A 22,035-nucleotide genomic window follows, 5' to 3' on the forward strand; every position below is an offset into this window, starting at 1 on the left:
CCACTATAAACAGCGGAGGAAACATCAAAGAAGCGCTTCGCAGGAGGCTTCCAAGCACTGATGATGTCGCCTAGCCAGGGGACGAAACGTTTGCAACAAAAACTTCCAGCTCAGCGAACAGAACCACAACAACGAGCACCCGAGCTACAAATCTTCGCACAAACTTTGAATTCTAATAACAGTAGTGTAGAAACTGTTATGAAACCGGCTGGTGCGTGTGTTCGGGCTTCTGTACCTTCTCCCTGATGGTAGAGGTTGTAGAAAAACATTGCCAGGATGGATGGATCTTTGAGAATGCTGGCGGCCTTTCCTGGACAGTGGGTCTGGTAGATGGGAGGTTGGCCTTTGTGATTGTCCGGGCCGAGTTCACCACTCTCTGTAACCGTCTCCGATCTTGAACGGTACAGTTGCCATACCAGGTAGTGATACATCCAGACGGAATGCTCTCGATGGCACACCTATAAAAGTTGGCAAGGGTATTCAACATCATGCCAAATTTTCTCAGCTGCCTGAGGAAGAAGAGACTTTCTTGGGCCTTTGTAACCAATGCGTCCACATGAAGAGTCCAAGGAAGCTTGTTGTGGATGACCACTCCCAGGTGCTTGACACTCTCCACTCGTTCCACCTCTGTGCTGTTAATGTGTAGGTGGCATGAGTAACATCATGCCGAAAGTCAGTAATGAGTTCCTTGGTTTTGCCGGCATTGAGAGCTAGATTGTTCTCAGTGCACCATTTTTCCAGGTCTTCCACCTCCCGTCTGTAGTCTGTTTCGTCACCATCTGAGATTCGGCCGACTGTGGTGGTGTCATCAAAATGAACTTGTAAATGGTATTAGTCTAGTATTTGGTGACGCAGTCATGGGTATACAGTGAGTACAGTAGGGGACTGAGTACGCACCCCTGGAGGTTCCATTGTTGAGTGTTAGTGAGGATGAAATATTGTCCCCAGTCTTCACTGATTGTGACCTGTGGGTCAGGAAACTGAGGATCCAGTTGCAGTGAGTGGGGCTTAGTCCGAGATCACTAAGTTTAGTAATCAATCTCAAGGGGTTAATAGTGTTGAAGGCTGAACTGTAGTCAATGAGTAGGATTCTTACGTAGCTGTTCTTGGTGTCAAGATGTTCTAGGGAGGAGTGAAGGGCAAGTGATATGGCATCTGACGTGGATCTGTTGGTCCGATAGGCAAATTGGAGTGGGTTAAGAGTAGTTGGGAGGCTGGAGTTTATTAATGCCATGACCAGCCTTACAAAGCACTTCATGACCACTGAGGTTAGGGCCACTAGGCAGTAGTCATTGAGACATGCTGCATGAGTCTTCTTAGGCATAGGGATGATGTTGGCCCTATTGAAACAGGCAGGGACAGTGGCCTGCTTCAGGGAGAGGTTGAAGATGTCCGAGAAGACCTCTGCGCATGCTCTGAGTGCATGGCCTGGTACTCCGTCTGGTCCCATCGCTTCCCTTGGACTCACATGAAGGAAAACTGATCTGACCTCTGATGCAGCGACTGTTGGGATAGGTTCATCAGGACTTGTCAGAATAGGTGTTACCTCTCCGCCGAAATTCTGCTCAAAGCGAGCATAGAAGGCGTTGAGATGATCAGGGAGGGATGTGTCATCGTCTGCTATCTTGCAATGTCTCTTTTTAGAATCTGTGATGTCATTCAGTCCTTGCCCTAGTCACCGGGTGTCTGTCTGGGTCTCTAGTTTGGAGCGGTGTTGGTCCTTCGCTCCGCGAAGGTCATACTTGAATTCCTTATATTTGAGTTGGTCTCCTGATCTGAAGGCCTCACACGTTTTGGATTGAAAGCACAGTTTAATAACTGATTAGTTTTATTAATCAGTGTACCGAGTGTGATAACTTCTATAGGGCCTATAGGGAATCACTAATTAATCTCCTTTGTAACAGGCCTAGCTGCCCCGTTGGAACTCATCACCTGAGCCCTTCTTATAGACCAGGCCAGACCCCTCAAAGCATGTCAAGAAAGTAGCCCAGAGCCTACCTTTTCTAGTTGTTTTAAGCAGGTGTAACGTGGATATTCCAGTCGTGATGCAGCTGGCCCAACCGCTCATTTTTAAGAAAAACAGAATATTTTTACAGACTACTGAATGAAACATGAACAAAACAGAACTGAATTTAGAATAACTTAACCAATCTGAAAGCCCACTCAATTCTATTGCAACTTCATGATAATATTGTTCCAAATACTTGCAACAGCCCCATCAACACCCCCTTGGCCAAATAAGTAAAATCAAATACAGGTTCGTACAGGAGAGAGATTGCAGAGAGAGAGAGAGAGGATCAGCATGGAGCTGTTTCTTTGGATCCCCAGCCTAAACTCAACCAAACCAAATCAGAAAAAACCCTGAACTGGGAGAACTGGCCATCCCCCTTTCATTGTACAAGAAAGACTTAAAGGCCTTCTCAAGTACATATTTCCAGACATTTCGGAACCTCTGCCTTTACCATCTGTTTCGAAAAAGACCAAGCTCAACATCACCTTGTTAAAGGAGCAACATCGTCCCACCCTTTATAAAGCAGACCCAAACCCCTTTTCCATGGTTATGTTTGTGTCCAGGTGTCCATGGAGAGGGAGCATGCAGTGCTGATCAATGCTCTCAATGCCTTTAGAGAGAGGTGGGCACCGCCAGAGATACAGTGCTTTATTTCCCACTCCTGTATCATTTTGATTTAACTCCTTCCCTCTTTCCCTATCCTTCATTTTTGATGGTTTACATTGCCTATAGTGGGCTCTGCAAGTAAAAACTGAGTTGTCTGCACGGTGTTTTTACACGTGTTGGATAGTAGTTTTTAAAAAAAGCAGACCCAGGGATGGGTCCGCAAAACAGTTTGTTTCATGCTGGGAACAGCTGATGTACACCTGTGTATTTTTTAGTATTCCACAATAAACGATGAGAGTGTCAAGCTCAGGGCAGCATAGTGGCACAGGGGCGGCATGGTGGCTCAGTGCTTAGTACTGCTGCTTCACAGCAGCAGGGATCCAGGTTCGATTCCAGCCTTGGGTGACTATGGAGTTTGCACATTCAACCCGTGTTTGCGTGGGTTTCCTCCGGGTGCTCCGGTTTCCTCCCACAGTCCAAAGATGTGCAGTCAGGTGACTTGGCCATGCTAAATTGCCCGTAGTGTTAGGTGCATTAGTCAGAGGGAAAATGGGTCTGGGTGGGTTACTCTTTGGAGGGTTGGTGTGGCCTTGCTGGGCTGAAGGGCCTGTTTCCACACTGCAGGGAATTTAATAATAAAATCTATCTAAAAAAATAAATAAAAGCTTCTGAAAGTGGTCATCCACAACAACTTTTCTTGGACTGTTCATGTGATGTACTGGTTACAAAGGCCCAACAACGTTTCTTCTTCCTCAGGCAGCTGAGAAAATTTGACATGACGGGGAATACTCTTGCCAATTTTTATAGGTGCACCATCGAGAGCATTCTGTCTGGATGTGTCACTACCTGGTATGGTGACTGTACCATTCAAGATCGGAGACGACTACAGAGAGTGGTGAACTCAGCCTGGACAATCACAAAGGCCGGCCTCCCATCTACAGAATCCATCTACCAGGCCCGCTGTCAAGGGAAGGCCGCCAGCATTCCCAAAGATCCATCCCACCCTGGCAATGTTTTTCTACAACCTCTATCATCAGGAAGAAGGTTCAGAAGCCTGAACACAAGCACCAGCCAGTTTCATGACAGTTTCTACCCGACTGTTGTTAGAATACTGAATGGACTCACAAACTCTTAATATTCGCCTGTACCTGTGATTTTGTTTGTGTGGCTGTTTACCTATTATTTACTATCTATGCTACTTAACTCTGTGATCTGCCTGTATGACTTGCAAGACAAAGCTTTTCACTGTGTCTCAGTACATATGACAATAAATTCAATTCAATTCAATTCCAGTTGGGCCTCCAGAGTTGTTACCCCATGATGTTTAAAATTTTTTCTGTTCACTGTATTAAATAGCTTTGGTTTAAGATACAAAACTGGTCTGTGTAAATTAATCCTTCACAAAGTCTGGAATTGGTATTCAAAAGTCTGGTTAGGAAGCATTAGAATAACTATTTGGAGATCTTTGACAGTTTAATTTTACTCGATGTTCCAAATGCAGAGGGAGAAAGGCTGATTTAATTCAGGTGTCTGTCTCCATGTTGTAACACATATTTCTACATTTACATTAATTTGCAGTGTTTTATTTTTGACACAGATAATGTTCTTTCGTGACTATAAGTCCAATTAAGAAACTTCTGGGCTGAAAATGTGTTGCTGGAAAAGCGCAGCAGGTCAGGCAGTATCCAAGAAGCAGGAGAATTGACGTTTCGGGCATGAGCCCTTCTTCAGGAATGATTCCTGAAGAAGGGCTCATGCCCGAAACGTTGATTCTCCTGCTCCTTGGATGCTGCCTGACCTGCTGCGCTTTTCCAGCAACACATTTTCAGCTCTGATCTCCAGCATCTGCAGTCCTCACTTTCTCCTATAAGAAACTTCTGGCCAAAGATTAAACAGTGGAGCTGCCAATCCAACCATCCATGGTACCCTGCCCATCTCCCCAGGGTGAAAATTACTTCCAAGCCAGTTCCCACCAAGCCAAGCCATACACCATCCTGACTTTGAAACATATCACCGTTGCTTCACTGATGCACTGGATCAAAGTCCTGACTCCCTCCCTCACAGCTCCACCAGCATAGCTCCATCACAAAGACTGTGATGGTTCAAGGTGTAACTCAGCAGCACCACCTTCGCATGAACAATTACAGATGGGTGATAAACACTAACCCAGTCAGTGAAGACCAATGCATGCCACAAGACTGAATAGTTGTGTTTCAGTAGGTGTGGGCAAACTTCTCTTTTCTTGACCTGAGACAGATAACCTTTGGGACGGTACGGTGACTCAGTGGTTAGCACTGCTGCCTCACAGCACCAGGGTCACAGGTTCGATTCCAGTCTCGGGCGACTGTGTGGAGTTTGCACATTCTCCCCGTGTCTGCGTGGGTTTCCTCCAGGTGCTCCGGTTTCCTCCCACAGTCCAAAAATGTGCAGGTCAGGTGAACTGGCCATGCTCAATTACCCATAGTGTTAGGTGCGTTAGTCAGAGGGAAATGGGTCTGGGTGGGTTGCTCTTCGGAGGGTCTGTGTGGACTTGTTGGGCCGACGGACCTGTTTCCACACTGTAGGGAATCTAATCTTCCCTTGACCTGACCATTTGGCTTTGAAACGGAGTTCATCCCACCTCTGCCTGAAAAGTAAATTCCAATGCTTTAAGTGTTGAAACTTTATTGCTGGAACAGCACAGCAGGTCAGGCAGCATCCAGGGAACAGGAGATTCGACGTTTCGGGCAAATCTAATCTTCCCTTGACCTGACCATTCCTGAGGAAGGGCCTGTGCCCGAAACGTCGAATCTCCTGTTCCCTGGATGCTGCCTGACCTGCTGTGCTGTTCCAGCAATAAAGTTTCAACTTTGATCTCCAGCATCTGCAGACCTCACTTTCTCCTCATTTGGCTTTGAAACGGAGTTCATCCCACCTCTGTCTGAAAAGTAAATTCCAATGCTTTAAGTTAAATTATGTCCAGATTTCTCTGCAGAAAATGGTTGTATATTGTAATATATATTGGGCCATCTCATTTAGCTTGACAATTCCTGTAGCACCACTTTTTCAATCAATAAAGAATACCCAGTCTATCTCTTTCAATGACAGCAACAGCATCTCATTGATCATACACACTCACCTTCAGTTTCTAGCCTCTTATGATCTTGGAAATCAATCCATTTTCTGTCAACATTCACGATAGCAGTTGAAAGCATCTTCATCTCCAAATTGTTGTCATACTCCTTGTGCAAGTCATTTGCAAACCTCCTCATTGCCTGAGCCAGCAAGCCATCAGACCAGTCCATTGTGTGTGGGTCCACATGCCCATACAACTCCCCAAGAGTGATGCACTTGGGATTGATGGTGAAGGTTTCTAATTTGCCTCTCTTAGCCACGGGGCTCTGTTGAAGGAATTAAAACCATTTAGGAAACAAGTTTGAGCATCTGGGTGACCCGTACATTAAGACATGTTACTTCACCTTGAATTCTCCCACCCTTCATTATTCTATTCCTGGCTGTGAATTAGGATTGTCAATCCTCACATCACTGTTCTGGAGGTCCCAGGAATTAAAGATTAATCTCAGACCCATGTTGAGAAAAGTCCTAGGGGCAGTCAAATGTCAATGGCTTTATTTTTCATTACCTGTGAACACTTTTATTCATTCATTCTGAAGCAATCAGAAACAAAGTCATGAGTAGATTGATTGTTAAGCAACCGTCATTAGTCGGGTGTTTCTGCAACCACCAATGGTTGCAGGATGGTTTGTTCCTTCCCTGATCCTAGGTCAAGAATATCCCAGGACAGTTTCAGAATATTCTTCAGGGGAGGCTGAACAGCCAGAGGCTATGATCCACATTGGTAGTAAGGATAGATGTAGGAAGGCGGTGAGATCCTACAGTTAGAATTTAGGGAGCTAGGTAGAACATTAGCAAGCAAGGTCTTGAAAGAAGTAATATCCTGATTACTCCCAGTGCTATGTGTGAGCGAATACAGAAATAGAAGGATGAAAGGAAGAGGTGTGCAGTTTCTGGTTCAGGAGAACATTGCACTATTGGTGAAAAAAGATGTTTCATTTGGAACAAAGACAGAATCAATTTGGCCAGAGCAAAGGGATACGAAAAATATAATCACAATTTTGTTGTAATCTATAGATTGTTCAAAATGGTTGTGAAGATCAGCCTGACAGTAACTGATCAGTTTAACTTCCGGGGGTGGGGGGGATTACTTCTGGAAACATAACAACATACAAATAGGAGCAGGAGTAGGCCGCCTGGGCCTTCGAGCCTGCCCTGCCATTCAGTAAGATCATGGCTGACCTTTCATGGCCTCAGCTCCACCTACCCACCCTCTCATCGTAAACCTTAAGTCCTTTATTGTTCAAACATCTACTATCATGGCCTTAAAAACATCCAAAAAGGTAGCCTCACTACTTCACTGGGCAGGGAATTGCACAGAATCACAATCCTTTGGAAGTAGAAGATCTGCCTCAACTCTGACCTAGATCAGCTCCCCCTTACTCTGAGGCTGTAACCCCCAGTTCCAGTTTCATCTGCTCATGGAAACAACCTCCCTGCTTCGATTCTCGTCTATCCCTTCATCATTTTATACGTTTCTTAAACGTTCCCCCCATTCTACTAAACTCGTGTGAGTACAGTCTACCCAATCGCTCCTCATAAGCCAACCCTCTCAACTCAAGAACCTCCTCTGCCAGTACATCCTTTCACAAGTAAGGAAACCAAAGGGAAACCTGTGACTAAATGACAAGCTTGTGTTGTTTGAAGGGCACCGGGGGCAGGGGGTTGGAGGTGTAGATGAGGGGAAAGCTATTTATCTGGTGTACACAATATAGACTTGTGAGTCATGGTACAGGTCATGGTATAGATCGACAACAGCAACAGAGATACTAAATCAGCTGAGTGACAGGAAACAGATTAATGGTGCAACACTCCCTCAGCACTGACCCTCCGACAATGCAGCACACCCTTAGTACTGACCCTCCGACAGTGCGGCATTCCCTCAGTACTGACCCTCTGACAGTGCAATACTCCCTCAGTACTGATCCTCCAACAGTGCAGCACTCCCTCAGTACTGACCCTCCGACAATGCAGCACTCCCTTAGTACTGACCCTCCGACAGTACGGCATTCCCTCAGTACTGACCCTCTGACAGTGCAATACTCCCTCAGTACTGATCCTCCAACAGTGCAGCACTCCCTCAGTACTGACACTCTGACAGTGCAGCAGTCCCTCAGTATTGACCCTCTGACAGTGCAATACTCCCTCAGTACTCATCCTCCAACAGTGCAGCACTCCCTCAGTACTCGACTCCCCCTTGTTCAAGAAGTAGAGTAGTAGGGGAGTAGAGACAATCCTGGTAATTATAGACTAATGAGCTTTACTTCGGTTGAGGGGAAAGTGTTGGAAAAGTTTATAAGAGACAGGATTTATAATCATCGAGAGAGGAATAATTTAATTAGGGATAGTCAACACAGTTTTGTGAAGGATAGGTCATGCCTCACAAACCTTATTGAGTTCTTTGAGAAGGTGACCAAACAGGTGGATGAGGGTAAAGCTGTTGATGCAGTGTATATGGATTTCAGTCAGGTGTTTGGTAAGGTTCCTCACGGTGGGCTATTGCACAAAATACGGAGGCATGGCATTGAGGGTGATTTAGCAGTTTGGATCAGAAATTGATGAGCTGAAAGAAGGCAGATGATGGTGATTAATGGGAAATATTCATTCTGGAATTCAGTTACTAGCGGTGTACCACAAGCATCTGTCTTGGGTCCACTGCTGTTTGTCATTTTTATAAATGACCGGCATGAGGGCATATAAGGATGGGTTAATAAATTTGTGGATGACACTAAGGTCGGTGGAGTTGTGGGTAGTCCTGAAGGATGTTGCAGGTTACAGAGGGACATAGATAAGCTGCAGAGCTGGGCTACAGGTGGCAAATGGAATTTAATGTGGAAAAGTGTGAGGTGATTCACTTTGGAAGGAGTAACAGGAATGCAGAGTACTGGGTTAATGGTAAGATTCTTGATAGTGTAGATGAGCAGAGAGATCTCGGTGTCCATGTACATAGATCTCTAAAAGTTGCCACCTAGGTTGATAGGGTTGCTAAGAAGACATTTGGTGTGTTAGCTTTTATTGGTAGAGGGATTGAGTTTCGGAGCCACGTGGTCATGTTGCAGCTGTACAAAACTCAGCTGCGGCCGCACTTGGAGTATTGCATACAGTTCTGGTCATTGAACTCTAGGAAGGGTGTGGAAGCTTTGGAAAGGATTCAATGGTGATTTACTAGGATGTTGACTGGTATGGAGGGAAGGTCTTATGAGGAAAGGCTGAGGGATTTGAGGTTGTTTTCGTTAGAGAGAAGAAGGTTGAGAGGTGACTTTATAAAGACATTAACATAATCAGAGGGTTTGATAGGGTGGACAGAGATAGTCTTTTTCCTTGGATGGTGATAGCTAGGATGAGGGGACATAGCTTTAAATTGAGGGGTGATAGATATAGGACAGATGTCAGAGGTAGCTTGTTCACTCAGAGAGTAGTAGGGGCGTGGAACACCCTGCCTGCAACAGTAGTAGACTTGCCAACTTTAAGGGCATTAAAATGGTTATTGGATAAACATATGGATGAAAATGGAATAGTGTGGGGTAGATGGGCTTCAGATTGATTCCACAGGTCAGTGCAACATCGAGGTCCGAAGGGCCTGTACTGCGCTGTTGTTGTTCTATGTTCTCGTACTGACGCTCTGTAAGTGCAGCAATCCTAAAGTACTTATCCTCTGACAGTGCACCACTCCCTCAGTATTGGCCCCCAAACATTGTGGCACTCCCTCAGCACTGATCCTCCGACAGTGCAGCGCTCCCTCGGCACTGACCCTCTGACAGTGTGGCACTCCCTCAGCACTGACCCTCCGACAGTGTGGCGCTCCCTCGGCACTGACCCTCTGACATTGCAGCACTCCCTCAGTACTGACCCTCTGACATTGCAGCACTCCCCCAGTACTGTCCCTCTGCAATCCCTCAGTACTGACCCTCTGACAGTGTGGCACTCCCTCGGCACTGACCCTCTGACAGTGAGGCAATCCCTCAGCACTGACCCTCCAACAGTGTGGCACTCCCTCTGCACTGACGCCTCTGACAGTATGGCAGTATCATAGCACTGACGCTCTGATAGTGATGCATTCCCTCAGTACTAACTCTCCAACAGTGCAGCACTTCCTCAGTACTGACCCTCCAACAGTGCAGCACTTCCTCAGTACTGACCCTCCTACAGTACAGCACTTGCTCAGCATTGACCCTCTGACAGTGTTTCACTCCCTCAGCACTGACCCTCTGACAGAGTGGCACTCCCTCAGCACTGACCTCTGACAGAGTGGCACTCCCTCAGCACTGACCCTCCGACAGTGTGCCACTCCCTCAGCACTGACCCTCTGACAGTGCAGGTAAAAACAATGACTCAGATGCTGGAAACCAGATTCTTGATTAGTGGTGCTGGAAGAGCACAGCAGTTCAGGCAGCATCCAAAGAGCAGTAAAATCGACGTTTCGGGCAAAAGCCCTTCATCAGGAATAAAGGCAGTGAGCCTGAAGCGTGGAGAGATAAGCTACCATATTGATGCCCTGGGGTTGAAGTGTTCTGAGGCGGAAGATGAGGCGTTCTTCCTCCAGGCGTCTGGTGGTGAGGGAGCGGCGGTGAAGGAGGCCCAGGACCTCCATGTCCTCAGCAGAGTGGGAGGGGGGTTGAAATGTTGGGCCACGGGGCGGTGTGGTTGATTGGTGCGGGTGTCCCGGAGGTGTTCCCTAAAGCGCTCTGCTCGGAGGCGCCCAGTCTCCCCAATGTAGAGGAGACCGCATCGGGAGCAACGGATACAATAAATGATATTAGTGGAGGTGCAAGTAAAACGTTGATGGATGTGGAAGGCTCCTTTAGGGCCTTGGATAGAGGTGAGGGAGGAGGTGTGGGCGCAGGTTTTACAGTTCCTGCGATGGCAGGGGAAAGTGCCAGAATGGGAGGGTGGGTTGTAGGGGGGCGTGGAAATGACAGTGCAGCAATCCCTCAGTACTGAACATCCAACAGTGTGGTATTCCCTCAGTACTGACCCTCTGACAGTGCAGCAATCCCTCAGTACTGACCCTCTGACAGTGTGGCACTCCCTCGGCACTGACCCTCTGACAGTGCGGCAATCTCTCAGTACTGAACTTCTGACAATGTGGCACTCCCTCTGCACTGACCCTCTGAGAGTGTGGCACTCCCTCAGTACTGACCCTCTGACAGTGCAGTAATCCCTCAGTACTGACCCTCTGACAGTGTTTCACTCCCTCAGCACTGACCCTCTGACAGTGTGGCACTCCTTCAGTACTGACCCTCTGACAGTGTGGCACTCCCTCAGTACTGACCCTCTGACAGTGCGGCACTCCCTCAGCACAGACCCTCTGACAGTGTGGCACTCCCTCAGTACTGACCCTCTGACAGTGCGGCACTCCCTCAGCACTGACGCCTCTGACAGTATGGCAGTACCTCAGCACTGACGCTCCGATAGTGCTGCACTCCCTCAGTACTGACCCTCTAACAGTGCAGCACTTCCTCAGTACTGACTCTCCTACAGTACGGCTCAGCATTGACCCTCTGACAGTGTTTCACTCCCTCAGCACTGACCCTCTGACAGTGCAGCAATCCCTCAGTACTGATCTTCTGACAGTATGACACTCCCTCAGCACTGACCCTCCGACAGTGTGCCACTCCCTCAGCACTGACCCTCTGACAGTGTAGCACTCCCTCAGTACTGAACATCCAACAGTATGGCACTCCCTCAGTACTGACCCTCCAACAATGCGGCAATCCCTCAGCACTGACCCTCTGACAGTGTGGCACCTCCTCAGTATTGTTCTGGGAGGTTTTTCCCATCTTGAGTCCTCCAACATGGAGACAGGCCCTCCGGTCCAAACTGGTTCGTGCCAACAAAAATGTCCGTCCACGCTAACCCAACACTGGTTGGCCCATATCCTTCTCAGCTTTTCCTGTACATGTATTTGACCAAGTTTCTTGTAAATCTTGTTAATATTCATGCCTGAACCACTTCTCCTGGCAACTCATTCCATGTTTGTACACCACCCTCTGTGTAAAATCATTGCCCCGCAGGTTCCCTTTTATTTTTTCCCCTCTAACTTTAAACTGATGCCCTCTAGTCCTCAATTCCCCAGCCCTGGGAAAAAGACTGAGTGCATTCACCCTATCCATGCCTCTCATGATCTTAAATATCTCCACAGGGCCCCCCCTTAGTCTCCGATGCTCTAAAGAAAAATGTCCTGGCTTGTCCAACCTCTCCCTGTTGATATGTATCACACTGAAGGACTAAATCTTAAAATTAAAAGCTTTTATATCCACTTTATGTCTTGCTATATCAGAAGATAATTTGTGGAGATTCACAATGAATTTTGAATGACTTTAATTAGCATCTTATCTAACTTATTTCTCAGAGTTGATTAATTATTCCTTCCCTCGGGGCATTGTAGCTATCCCTGTCGCACATGGACAGCAGCAGTGCGAGAAGACAGCTCATTACCACCTTCTCAAGGAGCAGCTCAGGACAGGCCCAACCAGTGACACCCTTATCCTCTGATCGAAATCTTAAAAAAGAATCTCACCAAGTATGATGTGCTGTCAGCGTCTGCAGCAATGCTCGGTAAAATGATCAAGGCTTTCTGTAGGATATTTCTGGCTGTTGTCTTTCCTCCACATGAGGGACCTACCAGCATCACTCCAGGGTGCACCTGCACAGAGATGGAGATGTTCTGTTAAACCTTCGGGATGGTGTAAGATCCTTAGTGCTGTGTGCTCCAGTATCTAGTCCCTTTCTGGAGACATCTGAAATTAAAGATAATCTCAGACTGGAATATCAAACTCAAGTGAAGATATTTTACCTTTCATGTATGGAATAGGATTAAGAGTTTCACAGAGATGGACTTGCTGAGGGGTAATGGAAGTAGATAAGGGCATGAGCATGGTGCCAATAGGCACAGCCAACCAGAGTTAGTAGACCGAAGTATCTGACTGGACAGTATTGAGGGTAAGAGTTCAGTTCTATTGTGAGACCAGAGAAGCTGGGTTTGGAAGATAAGAATAGGAGTTGGCCATTAAGCCACTCAATGAGATTGTGCTGATCTGTATTTTAAATGCTAACTGTGGTTTTATTCCTGGACTAATAATCCAATGATATGGCAACAGCACATACATCTTGTGAAAAAAAAACTTCATTCATCTACCTTGTCTCCAGACCTCTTCCCCTTTACCAGCAAACACCGAGCCACCTCAGATTTCGCATTATTTCAACAAGCACCCACTGCTCTTTCTAAGTGAAATTTACTTGAAGACATGTATAGCTCTCCTTACTGTTTAGGCAATATAAACCTAGTTTATCCAATCATTCCTGAGACTCATTTCCTGGTAGCTTTCTGGTAAATTTCCACTGCACTCTTTCCAAACACAATCTGTGTTTCCGAAGGTGAGGGCTAGCCAAGGATTTGAATAGCAGTAGCAAAACCTCTTCTCCCTCATAGTTCTCAATGTTCATTCGTAGATGGGGGCACAGACATATGACATTTCCCAGCGACCACAAGTACAACCCAAGAACCTGGTCTACAATATCTGTTTCTCATTCTGGGATGGTAGGGTATCATGGGAATTAAGCTGGGGGACTCCAGAATGGAGACTGTTAGCTGCAGATGCCCCGGGCACAAGACCTGTCGCTGCACCAGCACCAGACAAAACACTACAGGAACTGGAATTCAGAAACAAACATAGGAAATGTTGGAGAGACTCAACAGATCTGGCAGCATGTCTGGAGAGAGAAACAAGAGTTAATGCTTTGAATCCAACATGACTCCTTTAGTACTTACAAAAAGACAATGAAATCAAAAACATCCAGGTAGCTCCCACCCCTTGCATGCCCTCTTCAATCACACACTCTCCAAACCCTATCCAGGCCAACTCGAGCCAACAGATCTCTGCTATGCCACCCTATGGTCCTCTAGCCTTTCCTCTCATATCTCCTCTCATGCCTCCAAGCCAACATAACCTTCTGTACCCAACAGTCTGACCCTGATCATCCGTATGCTAAGATAGATTACAACAGGATTTTGACCAGATGGGCCAATGGGCTGAGAAGTTGCAGATGGGGTTTAATGTGAGGTGCTGCATTTTGGGAAAGCAAATCTTACCATGACTTAAACACTTAATGGTAAGGTCCTAGGGAGTGTTGCTGAACAAAGAGACCTTGGAGTGCAGGTTCATAGCTCCTTGAAAGTGGAGTCGCAGGTAAATAGGATAGTGAAGAAGGCATTTGGTATGCTTTCCTTTATTGGTCAGAGTATTGAATACAGGAGTTGAGAGGTCATGTTGCAGTTGTACAGGACATTGATGAGGCCACTGTTGGAATATTGCGCGCAATTCTGGTCTCCTTCCTATCAGAAGGATGTTGTGAAACTTGAAAGGGTTCAAAAAAGATTTACAAGGATGTTGCTATAGGTTTTGAGTTATAGGGAGAGGCTGAACAGGCTGGGGCTGTTTTCCCTGGAGCGTCGGAGGCTGAGGGGTGACCTTAGAACATCGAACAATACAGCACAGAACCGGCCCTTCGGACCACGATGTTGTGCCGAACATTTGTCCTAGCTTAAGCACCTATCCATGTACCTATCCAATTGCCACTCAAAAGTCACCAATGACTCTGACTCTGCCACTCCCACAGGCAGCGCATTCCATGCCCCCACCACTCTCTGGGGAAAGAACCTACCCCTGACATCCCCCCATACCTTCCACCCTTCACCTTAAATTTATGTCCCCTTGTAACACTCTGTTGTACCCGGGGAAAAAGTCTTTGTCTACTCTATCTATTCCCCTGATCATCTTATAAACCTCTATCAAGTCACCCCTCATCCTTCACCGTTCCAGCGAGAAAAGGCCTAGCACTCTCAACCTATCCTCGTACGACCTATTCTCCTTTCCAGGCAACATCCTGGTAAATCTTCTCTGCACCCTCTCCAAAGCTTCCACATCTTTCCTAAAGTGAGGCGACCAGACAGAGAATCTCCTTTCTGCTGATTTCACCCAATTTTCCAAATGCTCTCACCAATACCTAACTGTATCTAACTTTCCATGGTTTCCTCTCTCGATATACATGATAATAAAAGCTGTAAAAGGTACTATCCTGGATGCTATGGCCTGAAATGTTAATTTGAATGAGATTTCTGGATTCATTATTTAAATATGGGACTTTATTTTAATAACCTTAATTTTTCATACCTCTATTAAAGCAATGTAATAGGATTTGAGTAATCAGATGTTTGCTGATAATCTTAAAAACAAAACTGTTTAAAGGCTGGGTTTTTGAGAAATGGGGAGACTCCATGGACTTCCTGACTTCTACAGTCCTATTCCACAAGCCTATATTAAAAATTGCATCATAGAAAGGCTGATAATTAATTTGCCAGTCAGGTCATTTGTATCTCTGTGACAATTGTCAGCATATTTGACTTGATTCTTAATTGTTGTGTCCCTTCCTGCTTATATTACTTCCTGTTATGAAGTAGCATTTCTTGTCTTCCAGTTTCCTTCTCAATGAAGGGTCCACATTAAACCAAAATATTCAGTCCATTCCTACTCTTTTCAATTGAATACTGTTCCGACCCTTCCAGAATTTTGCATTTTTAGTTTATACTTGCAGGATGAACAGTTTTTTTTTCTTGACTACCAATAACATCAAAAGCAGATTTTAACACTTTTCTGTTGCTGATTATTTTAATAGATTGTTTGTGTTAAATAGGAAAGGTGCTGATACAAATCAAAAATTCTGCCATTTGGCCTCAGAATAATTCTATTTTATTTCAAGAAGATTCACAGTAGAATGCCAATGCACCCAAGCTTCCAGACAAGTAATTCTGATACTGATGGAATAAGGACTTAGCAGCTGAAATGTGGCAAACAGCAACTGCTGGTTATAATGTGAATTCCAGTCTAGCAGATCAACAATTCCTATTACTTAGAGTACAATAGGTCAGTGGGGAAGGAGATGAAGGTGATAGGTCAGGGAGGAGAGGGTGGAGTGGATAGGTGGAAGAGGGGCTGGGCAGGTCGGACAAGTCCGGACAGGTCAGGGGATCGAGTTTCTGGAGGTTAGAAGCTAGGATGAGGTGGGGGAAGGGGAAATGAGGAAGCTGTTAAAATCCACGTTGTTGCCCTGGGGTTGAAGTGTTCCGAGGTGGAAGATGAGGCGTTCTTCCTCCAGGCGTCTGGTGGTGAGGGAGCGGCGGTGGAGGAGGCCCAGGACCTCCATGTCCTCGGTAGAGTGGGAGGGGGAGTTGAAATGTTGAGCCACTGGGCGTTTTGGTTGATTGGTGCGGGTGTCTCGGAGGTGTTCCCTAAAGCGCTCTGCTAGGAGGTGTCCAGTCTCCCCAATGTAGAGGAGACCGCATCGGGAGCAATGGATACAATAAATGATATTAGTGGATTTGCAGGTAAAACTTTGATGGATGTGGAAAGCTCCTTTGGGGCCTTGGATGGAGGTGAGGGAGGAGGTGTGGGCGCAGGTTTTACAGTTCCTGCGGTGGCAGGGGAAAGTGCCAGGATGGGAGGGTGGGTCGTAGGGTGGCGTGGACCTGACCAGGTGGTCACGGAGGGAACGGTCTTTGCGGAAGGCTGAGAGGGGTGGGGAGGGAAATATATCCCTGGTGGTGGGGTCTGTTTGGAGGTGGCGGAAATGTTGGCGGATGATTTGGTTTATGCGAAGGTTGGTAGGGTGGAAGGTGAGCACCAGGGGTGTTCTGTCCTTGTTGCGGTTGGAGGGGTTGGGTCTGAGGGCGGAGGTGCGGGATGTGGATAAGATGTGTTGGAGGGCATCTTTAACCACGTGGGAAGGGAAATTTTTCCTTGTTGCGGTTGGAGGGGTTGGGTCTGGGGGCGGAGGTGCGGGATGTGGATGAGATGTGTTGGAGGGCATCTTTAACCACGTGGGAAGGGAAATTTTTCCTTGTTGCGGTTGGAGGGGTTGGGTCTGAGGGCGGGGGTGCGGGATGTGGATGAGATGCGTTGGAGGGCATCTTTAACCACGTGGGAAGGGAAATTGTGGTCTCTAAAGAAGGAGGCCATCTGGTGTGTTCTATGGTGGAACCGCTCCTCCTGGGTGCAGATACGGCGGAGGCGGAGGAATTGGGAATACGGGATGGCATTTTTGCAAGAGGTAGGGTGGGAAGAGGTGTAATCCAGGTAGCTGTGGGAGTCGGTGGGTTTGTAGAAAATGTCAGTGTCAAGTCGGTCATCATTAATGGGGATGGAGAGGTCCAGGAAGGGGAGGGAGGTGTCAGAGATGGTCCAGGTAAATTTAAGGTCAGGGTGGAATGTGTTGGTGAAGTTGATGAATTGCTCAACCTCCTCGCGGGAGCACGAGGTGGCGCCAATGCAGTCATCAATGTAGCGGAGGAAGAGGTGGGGAGTGGTGCCGGTGTAATTACGAAAGATCAACTGCTCTACATAGCCAACAAAGAGACAGGCATAGCTGGGGCCCATACGTGTGCCCATGGCTACCCCTTTGGTCTGGAGGAAGTGGGAGGATTCAAAGGAGAAAGTGTTAACTCATGCCAATCCATATTTCTCAGCTACTTTGACTCATGCCAAACCACTATTCACCATGGAAAAACTTCAGGAGCCATGCTATGCAAAAGAAAATTGTGTGTTTATTGATATCTGTATTTTAAAAGAAAATCCTCACAGATTCAAGACATGGAAATTCAAGACATGGAAATTCCTTCATTTACCTCTTATGAATACAGCCCCACAGGCTCCTGACCCAGATAAGACAACGTACCCACTCCCACTCCAAGGAGACCTTATCCATGGGCATAGGATAGCTCTCCAAATGGTATGTTTACTCTCCAAGAGAAATTCACTGAAACTGACTTGCACAATCTGGGTTCCAGACAGCAGAGATACCAAAATGCAATTTAAATAGAGACAGATGACCACTGAAATGGAGAGTCAAATCTGCCAACTGCAAGTATGTGAAGCCATGCATCAACTGATGCCACAAAAATCAGAAAAGCTGTATTCAGCTGAGGCCGACTCTTCTGGTTTTTACCATTTAGCCCGTGCTAGAGAGGTTCTCTTGTGGAAAAAGCCTAATCTTGCACTCCAGCTCTCAGTTTTAACATTTTGTTAATCATCGGGAAGACTTGTTATGCCTGATCACTGAGTTTTCGTGTGTTTTCATTTTAGCCCCAATGTTCTTTGGAACCTCCCATTTTCCCAGGCTGACCATCATTCTGAACTGTTTGCTCTATTCTACTTGGAATCCAACATCCAAATCCTCTTTGATACTTTGGTCTACTCTAAATATCAATGTCTCTTTGCAATTTTTACATCCCATCCATACTACATGCCTACCTATCTGTGTATTTGGCAAACACATTCTAGTCACTGAGTTTGAAATACCATAAAGACCACTTTTAGGTTTGGACTGTGAACTACAAAAGTTTCTGTTTTAAACCAAGGGACAGTCAAAGAAAATGTGGCAGTTTTTAAAATCACGTGACTGGAACTCATTGTGAGATACATCTATAATGTTGTATTATTCAAGCAGTGGGAGAAGATGTGAGATATTTTGGCTCCACGGTTATGTGTTCAGGCTGTTTTGCCTAGAGACCTGGCAATCCTTCATTCTCTTGGTAATCGAGATTCTATTTTTCTCTACCTTATAAATATTTAAAGATCCTGCATCCATTGCCTTTTGAGGAAATCCATGGGCTATGGATATTCAAGATATGGGCCTACTGCAGGAAAGTGGAACTAGTGGAGATCATGGCATAGACTTGATGGACCAAAGACTCTATAATTCTATGAAGGGAATTCCAAAGACTCTCAATCCTCTGAGTGATAAAATGCTCCCTCATCTCTGTTTTAAATGGACACTCCCTTATTTTTAGATTATGACCCCTAGTTTGAGATTCTCCCACAAGAGGGAAAATGATTTCCATGATCACCCAAACAGATCTCCCCAGGATATTATAAAGGTAAAAGATAGAGCTGGCATAGACCCAGAGGACCTGGGTTGCTCTCTCATTAGAGAGTCACCATGCATCAGGTGATGGGTGAGGTTGAGAAGGCAAGATCCACATGGTAACCTCAGCTGGTATGGGAATTTAACCCATCCTGTTGGCATTGCTCTGCATTGCAAACCATCCATCCAGGCAACTGAGTGGGGGACAGGAAGAGTCTGGAACAATAAAATCAGTGCGATAAAGTGAGAATCAGAAGAATGTAAGAACTAGGAGCAGGCATTGAGCCTGCTCTGCCATTTAATATGATCATGGCTGATCTCATCTCCACCTCAACTCCCCTTTCCTGCCTGTTCTCCAACCCTTTAACCTGTTATTAATTACCTGCCTATCTCCTCCTCAAATTTATTCAGTGTGCCAGCATCTACCCGACTCTGGGATAGTAAATTACAGAGATTCACGACTCTTTGAGAGAAGTAATTTTTTCACACCTCTGTTTTAAATCTGCTACCCCGTGTCCCAAAGCTATGACTTCTCAGTCTGGATTGACCCACAAGGGAAAACATCTGCTCTGTATCTACGTTGTCAATCTCCTTTAGCATCTTATATTAAATCTTCTCTCATTCTTCTAAACGCTGCAAAAAGCATAAACTACTCAAACTCTCCTCATAAGACACGCTTCTCATCTCTGGAATTTAATCAAGTGAACCTTCCCTGAATTGCCTCCAATGATTTTAATGGAGATCCCAAGGAGTCAATGCTGGGAGTTTTCTTTTCCTGATATATATAAATGATTGAGATCTTGTGCATAAGAGCCAACTTTGAAATTTGCAGATGATATGAAACTTGGAAGAATTGTAAACTGTGAGGCAGACTGTGTTGAACTTCAAAAGGACTTAGACAAGTTTGTGAAGTGGGCAGGCAAGAGGCAGATGAAGTTCAATGTGCAGAAATCATGTACTTTGATAGGAAGAATATAGAGAGGCAGTATACAATAAAAAAGCACAATTCTAAAGGATGTGCAGGAAGATTGGGTGTATGTGTTCAAAAATGATTAGCAGTGACAGGACAGTTAGAGAGAGCTGTAAAACATACAGTAATCCAGGCTTCATTAACAGGGACATAGAGTGCATGATCAAAGAGGTTATACTGTACTTATATCAGACACTTGTTAGAACTCAAATAGAATATTATACAGAGTCTGGATGCTGCATTTCAGCAGAGAATGCAGAAAATGTTTACAGGAATGCTTCCAGCAATGAGTAACTGCAGTTATAAGGACAGATTGGAGAGATTGGGACTGTTTTCCTTTGAAAAGTAAAGGCTAAGAGGAGATTTGATAGAAGTTTACAATATCATGAGGGCTCTGGATAGAGTAGATAGGGAAAAGTAGTTCCTATTCCTAAAGGACCAGAATAAGCTGGCACAGATTTAAATATTTTTCAAAAGTAGCAAATGAACCATGTAACGTTTTGACATGGTGAGTTGTTAGGGTCTGGAAGTGTGGTGGAAGCAGGTTCAACTGAGGTGTTCAAAGGGGTGTTAGATGATTATTTACCTGGAAACAATGTACAGGAATATGGGGAAAAGACTAGCAATAAATCAAAATACTGAGAGAGATACTGAAGACACATCAGGCGGAATGGCCTCCTTCTGCAATGTAACAATTTAAGGACTGTGAGAAGATTCTTTTAAATTCTCAATTAACAAGGGAGGGGGCAGACAGGAAAGTGGATTTGATGTTACAATCAGATTGGCCACGATGATCACATGTCAGAGGCAAGAGAATGAATGGCCCATTCTATAAGACCACAAGAAGTAGGAGCAGAAGTAGGCCATTCAGCCCATCTGCTCTGACCTTCAAGCTGATCGCAGCTGATCTGATAATCCTCAACTACACTTTCCCATTATACTTGCTTCCCTTATTGATTAAAAATCTCTGTCAGTCTTGACTATCTTAATGACCCAGCTTCGACAGCCTGTTGTGGTAAATTTCACAGATTCACTAGCCCTTGAGAGGAAACTCCTCCTCATCTGTCTTTAATATGTAATCCCTTACTCTGAGATTAGACCCTCTCGACCAAGACTCTTTTGCAAGATGCAGCAACCTTTCCCTATCTCCCCTGTCAAATCCCCTGATAATCTTGTATGTTTCAATAAAGTCTTCCTCATTTTTGTAGATACTAGTGAGTATAGGCACAACCTATTTAACCTCTCCTCATTCCTGCTCCTAATTTATATATTGGTAAGGTTAAATATTTCACATTGTCCCATCAAACAATCCTGGACAAGTACAGTACAAACAAATGTCAAAATATAATTCAGTACAAATTTTGCCTGAATATTCTTTTCCGATTTTTGCAGAGAAAAATGAAGTTTAGATGCACCCAGCTATTTCAGGACCAGGAAAAATGCCCAATTTTCAAGTACTGTATGCCACATCTGTAACAAAGTTTTGTCAAACAAGTTAGATAGCTGACAGGGTCTAAATTTCCAAAGGACCTGACTCTGCTATGAAGATATAAGCACTATAACTTCATTGTGATACTGAACAGGAACTATCACCACTGACAGCCTGCAGTTACGATATTAAAAACCAAGTGGATATATATCAGCTTTTTAAAAAAATTCAGATTTAAAACAAGAAGTGCTCTGCTTGAGAATAGAAACAAGAAACAAATTGGAACAGATGGCCATTCAGCCCCTAGGCTTTGCTCTATCATTCAGTTAGATCATGACAGATCTTCACACCATTTATTCCATACTCCACTGACAGACAGAGGGTTGGTTCATTCAGTTGGCTCGATGGCTGGTTTGCGGTGTAGAGTGACACCAACAATGCAGGTTCAATTCCCACACAGGCTGAGGTTATGCTGAAGCACTCTCCCTCACCTGCGTCACAGTAACCCTCAGGTTAAACCCCATCACCAGGTAGCTCGCTCGATAAAAAGAGCAACCCGATGGTCTGGTAGGACTATGGTGACTTTAACTTACCCAATAAAAAGCTGCCGAAGGAAGATGTTCTGTTCACGAGATGCTGTCTGATCTGCTGAGTATTTCCAGCATCATATGTTTTTATTAAGGATTATGATCTTCAAAGGTCTAATTGTCCCTCTGGAATCTATAGCCTTCTCTGGTAGAACGTTCTTGACCTATGCTACCGTTTGTGTACTTTCTGATTTCACTGATAACATTTGGATTTTATTTCCTTGTCCTGGAGTCTGCTGCTAGGGAAATTCTTTATCTGTTCCCTCCGTGACTACCTGATCAGGTCCACGCCACCCTACAACCCACCCTCCCATCCTGGCACCTTCCCCTGCCACCGCAGGAATTGTAAAACCTGCGCCCACACCTCCTCCCTCACCTCCATCCAAGGCCCTAAAGGAGC

At 45.5% G+C, this 22,035-nt stretch overlaps 1 protein-coding gene across 1 annotated transcript in view; it reads right to left on the minus strand.

The window, feature by feature from the left end:
- LOC122540190 (dynein axonemal heavy chain 6-like) overlaps window positions 1-22,035 on the minus strand; it is a 472,579-nt gene that overhangs the window by 153,457 nt on the left and 297,087 nt on the right. Inside the window, exons 35-36 of the mRNA XM_043675544.1 lie at window positions 12,252-12,377; window positions 5,736-5,997 (exon numbers count right to left, since the gene is read on the minus strand). Coding sequence (XP_043531479.1) covers window positions 5,736-5,997; window positions 12,252-12,377 — 388 coding nt within the window. The remainder of the gene's footprint in view (window positions 1-5,735; window positions 5,998-12,251; window positions 12,378-22,035) is intronic.

The sequence above is a fragment of the Chiloscyllium plagiosum genome, chromosome 3 (assembly GCF_004010195.1).
Source record: "Chiloscyllium plagiosum isolate BGI_BamShark_2017 chromosome 3, ASM401019v2, whole genome shotgun sequence".
NCBI classification, from domain to species: Eukaryota; Metazoa; Chordata; class Chondrichthyes; order Orectolobiformes; family Hemiscylliidae; genus Chiloscyllium; species Chiloscyllium plagiosum.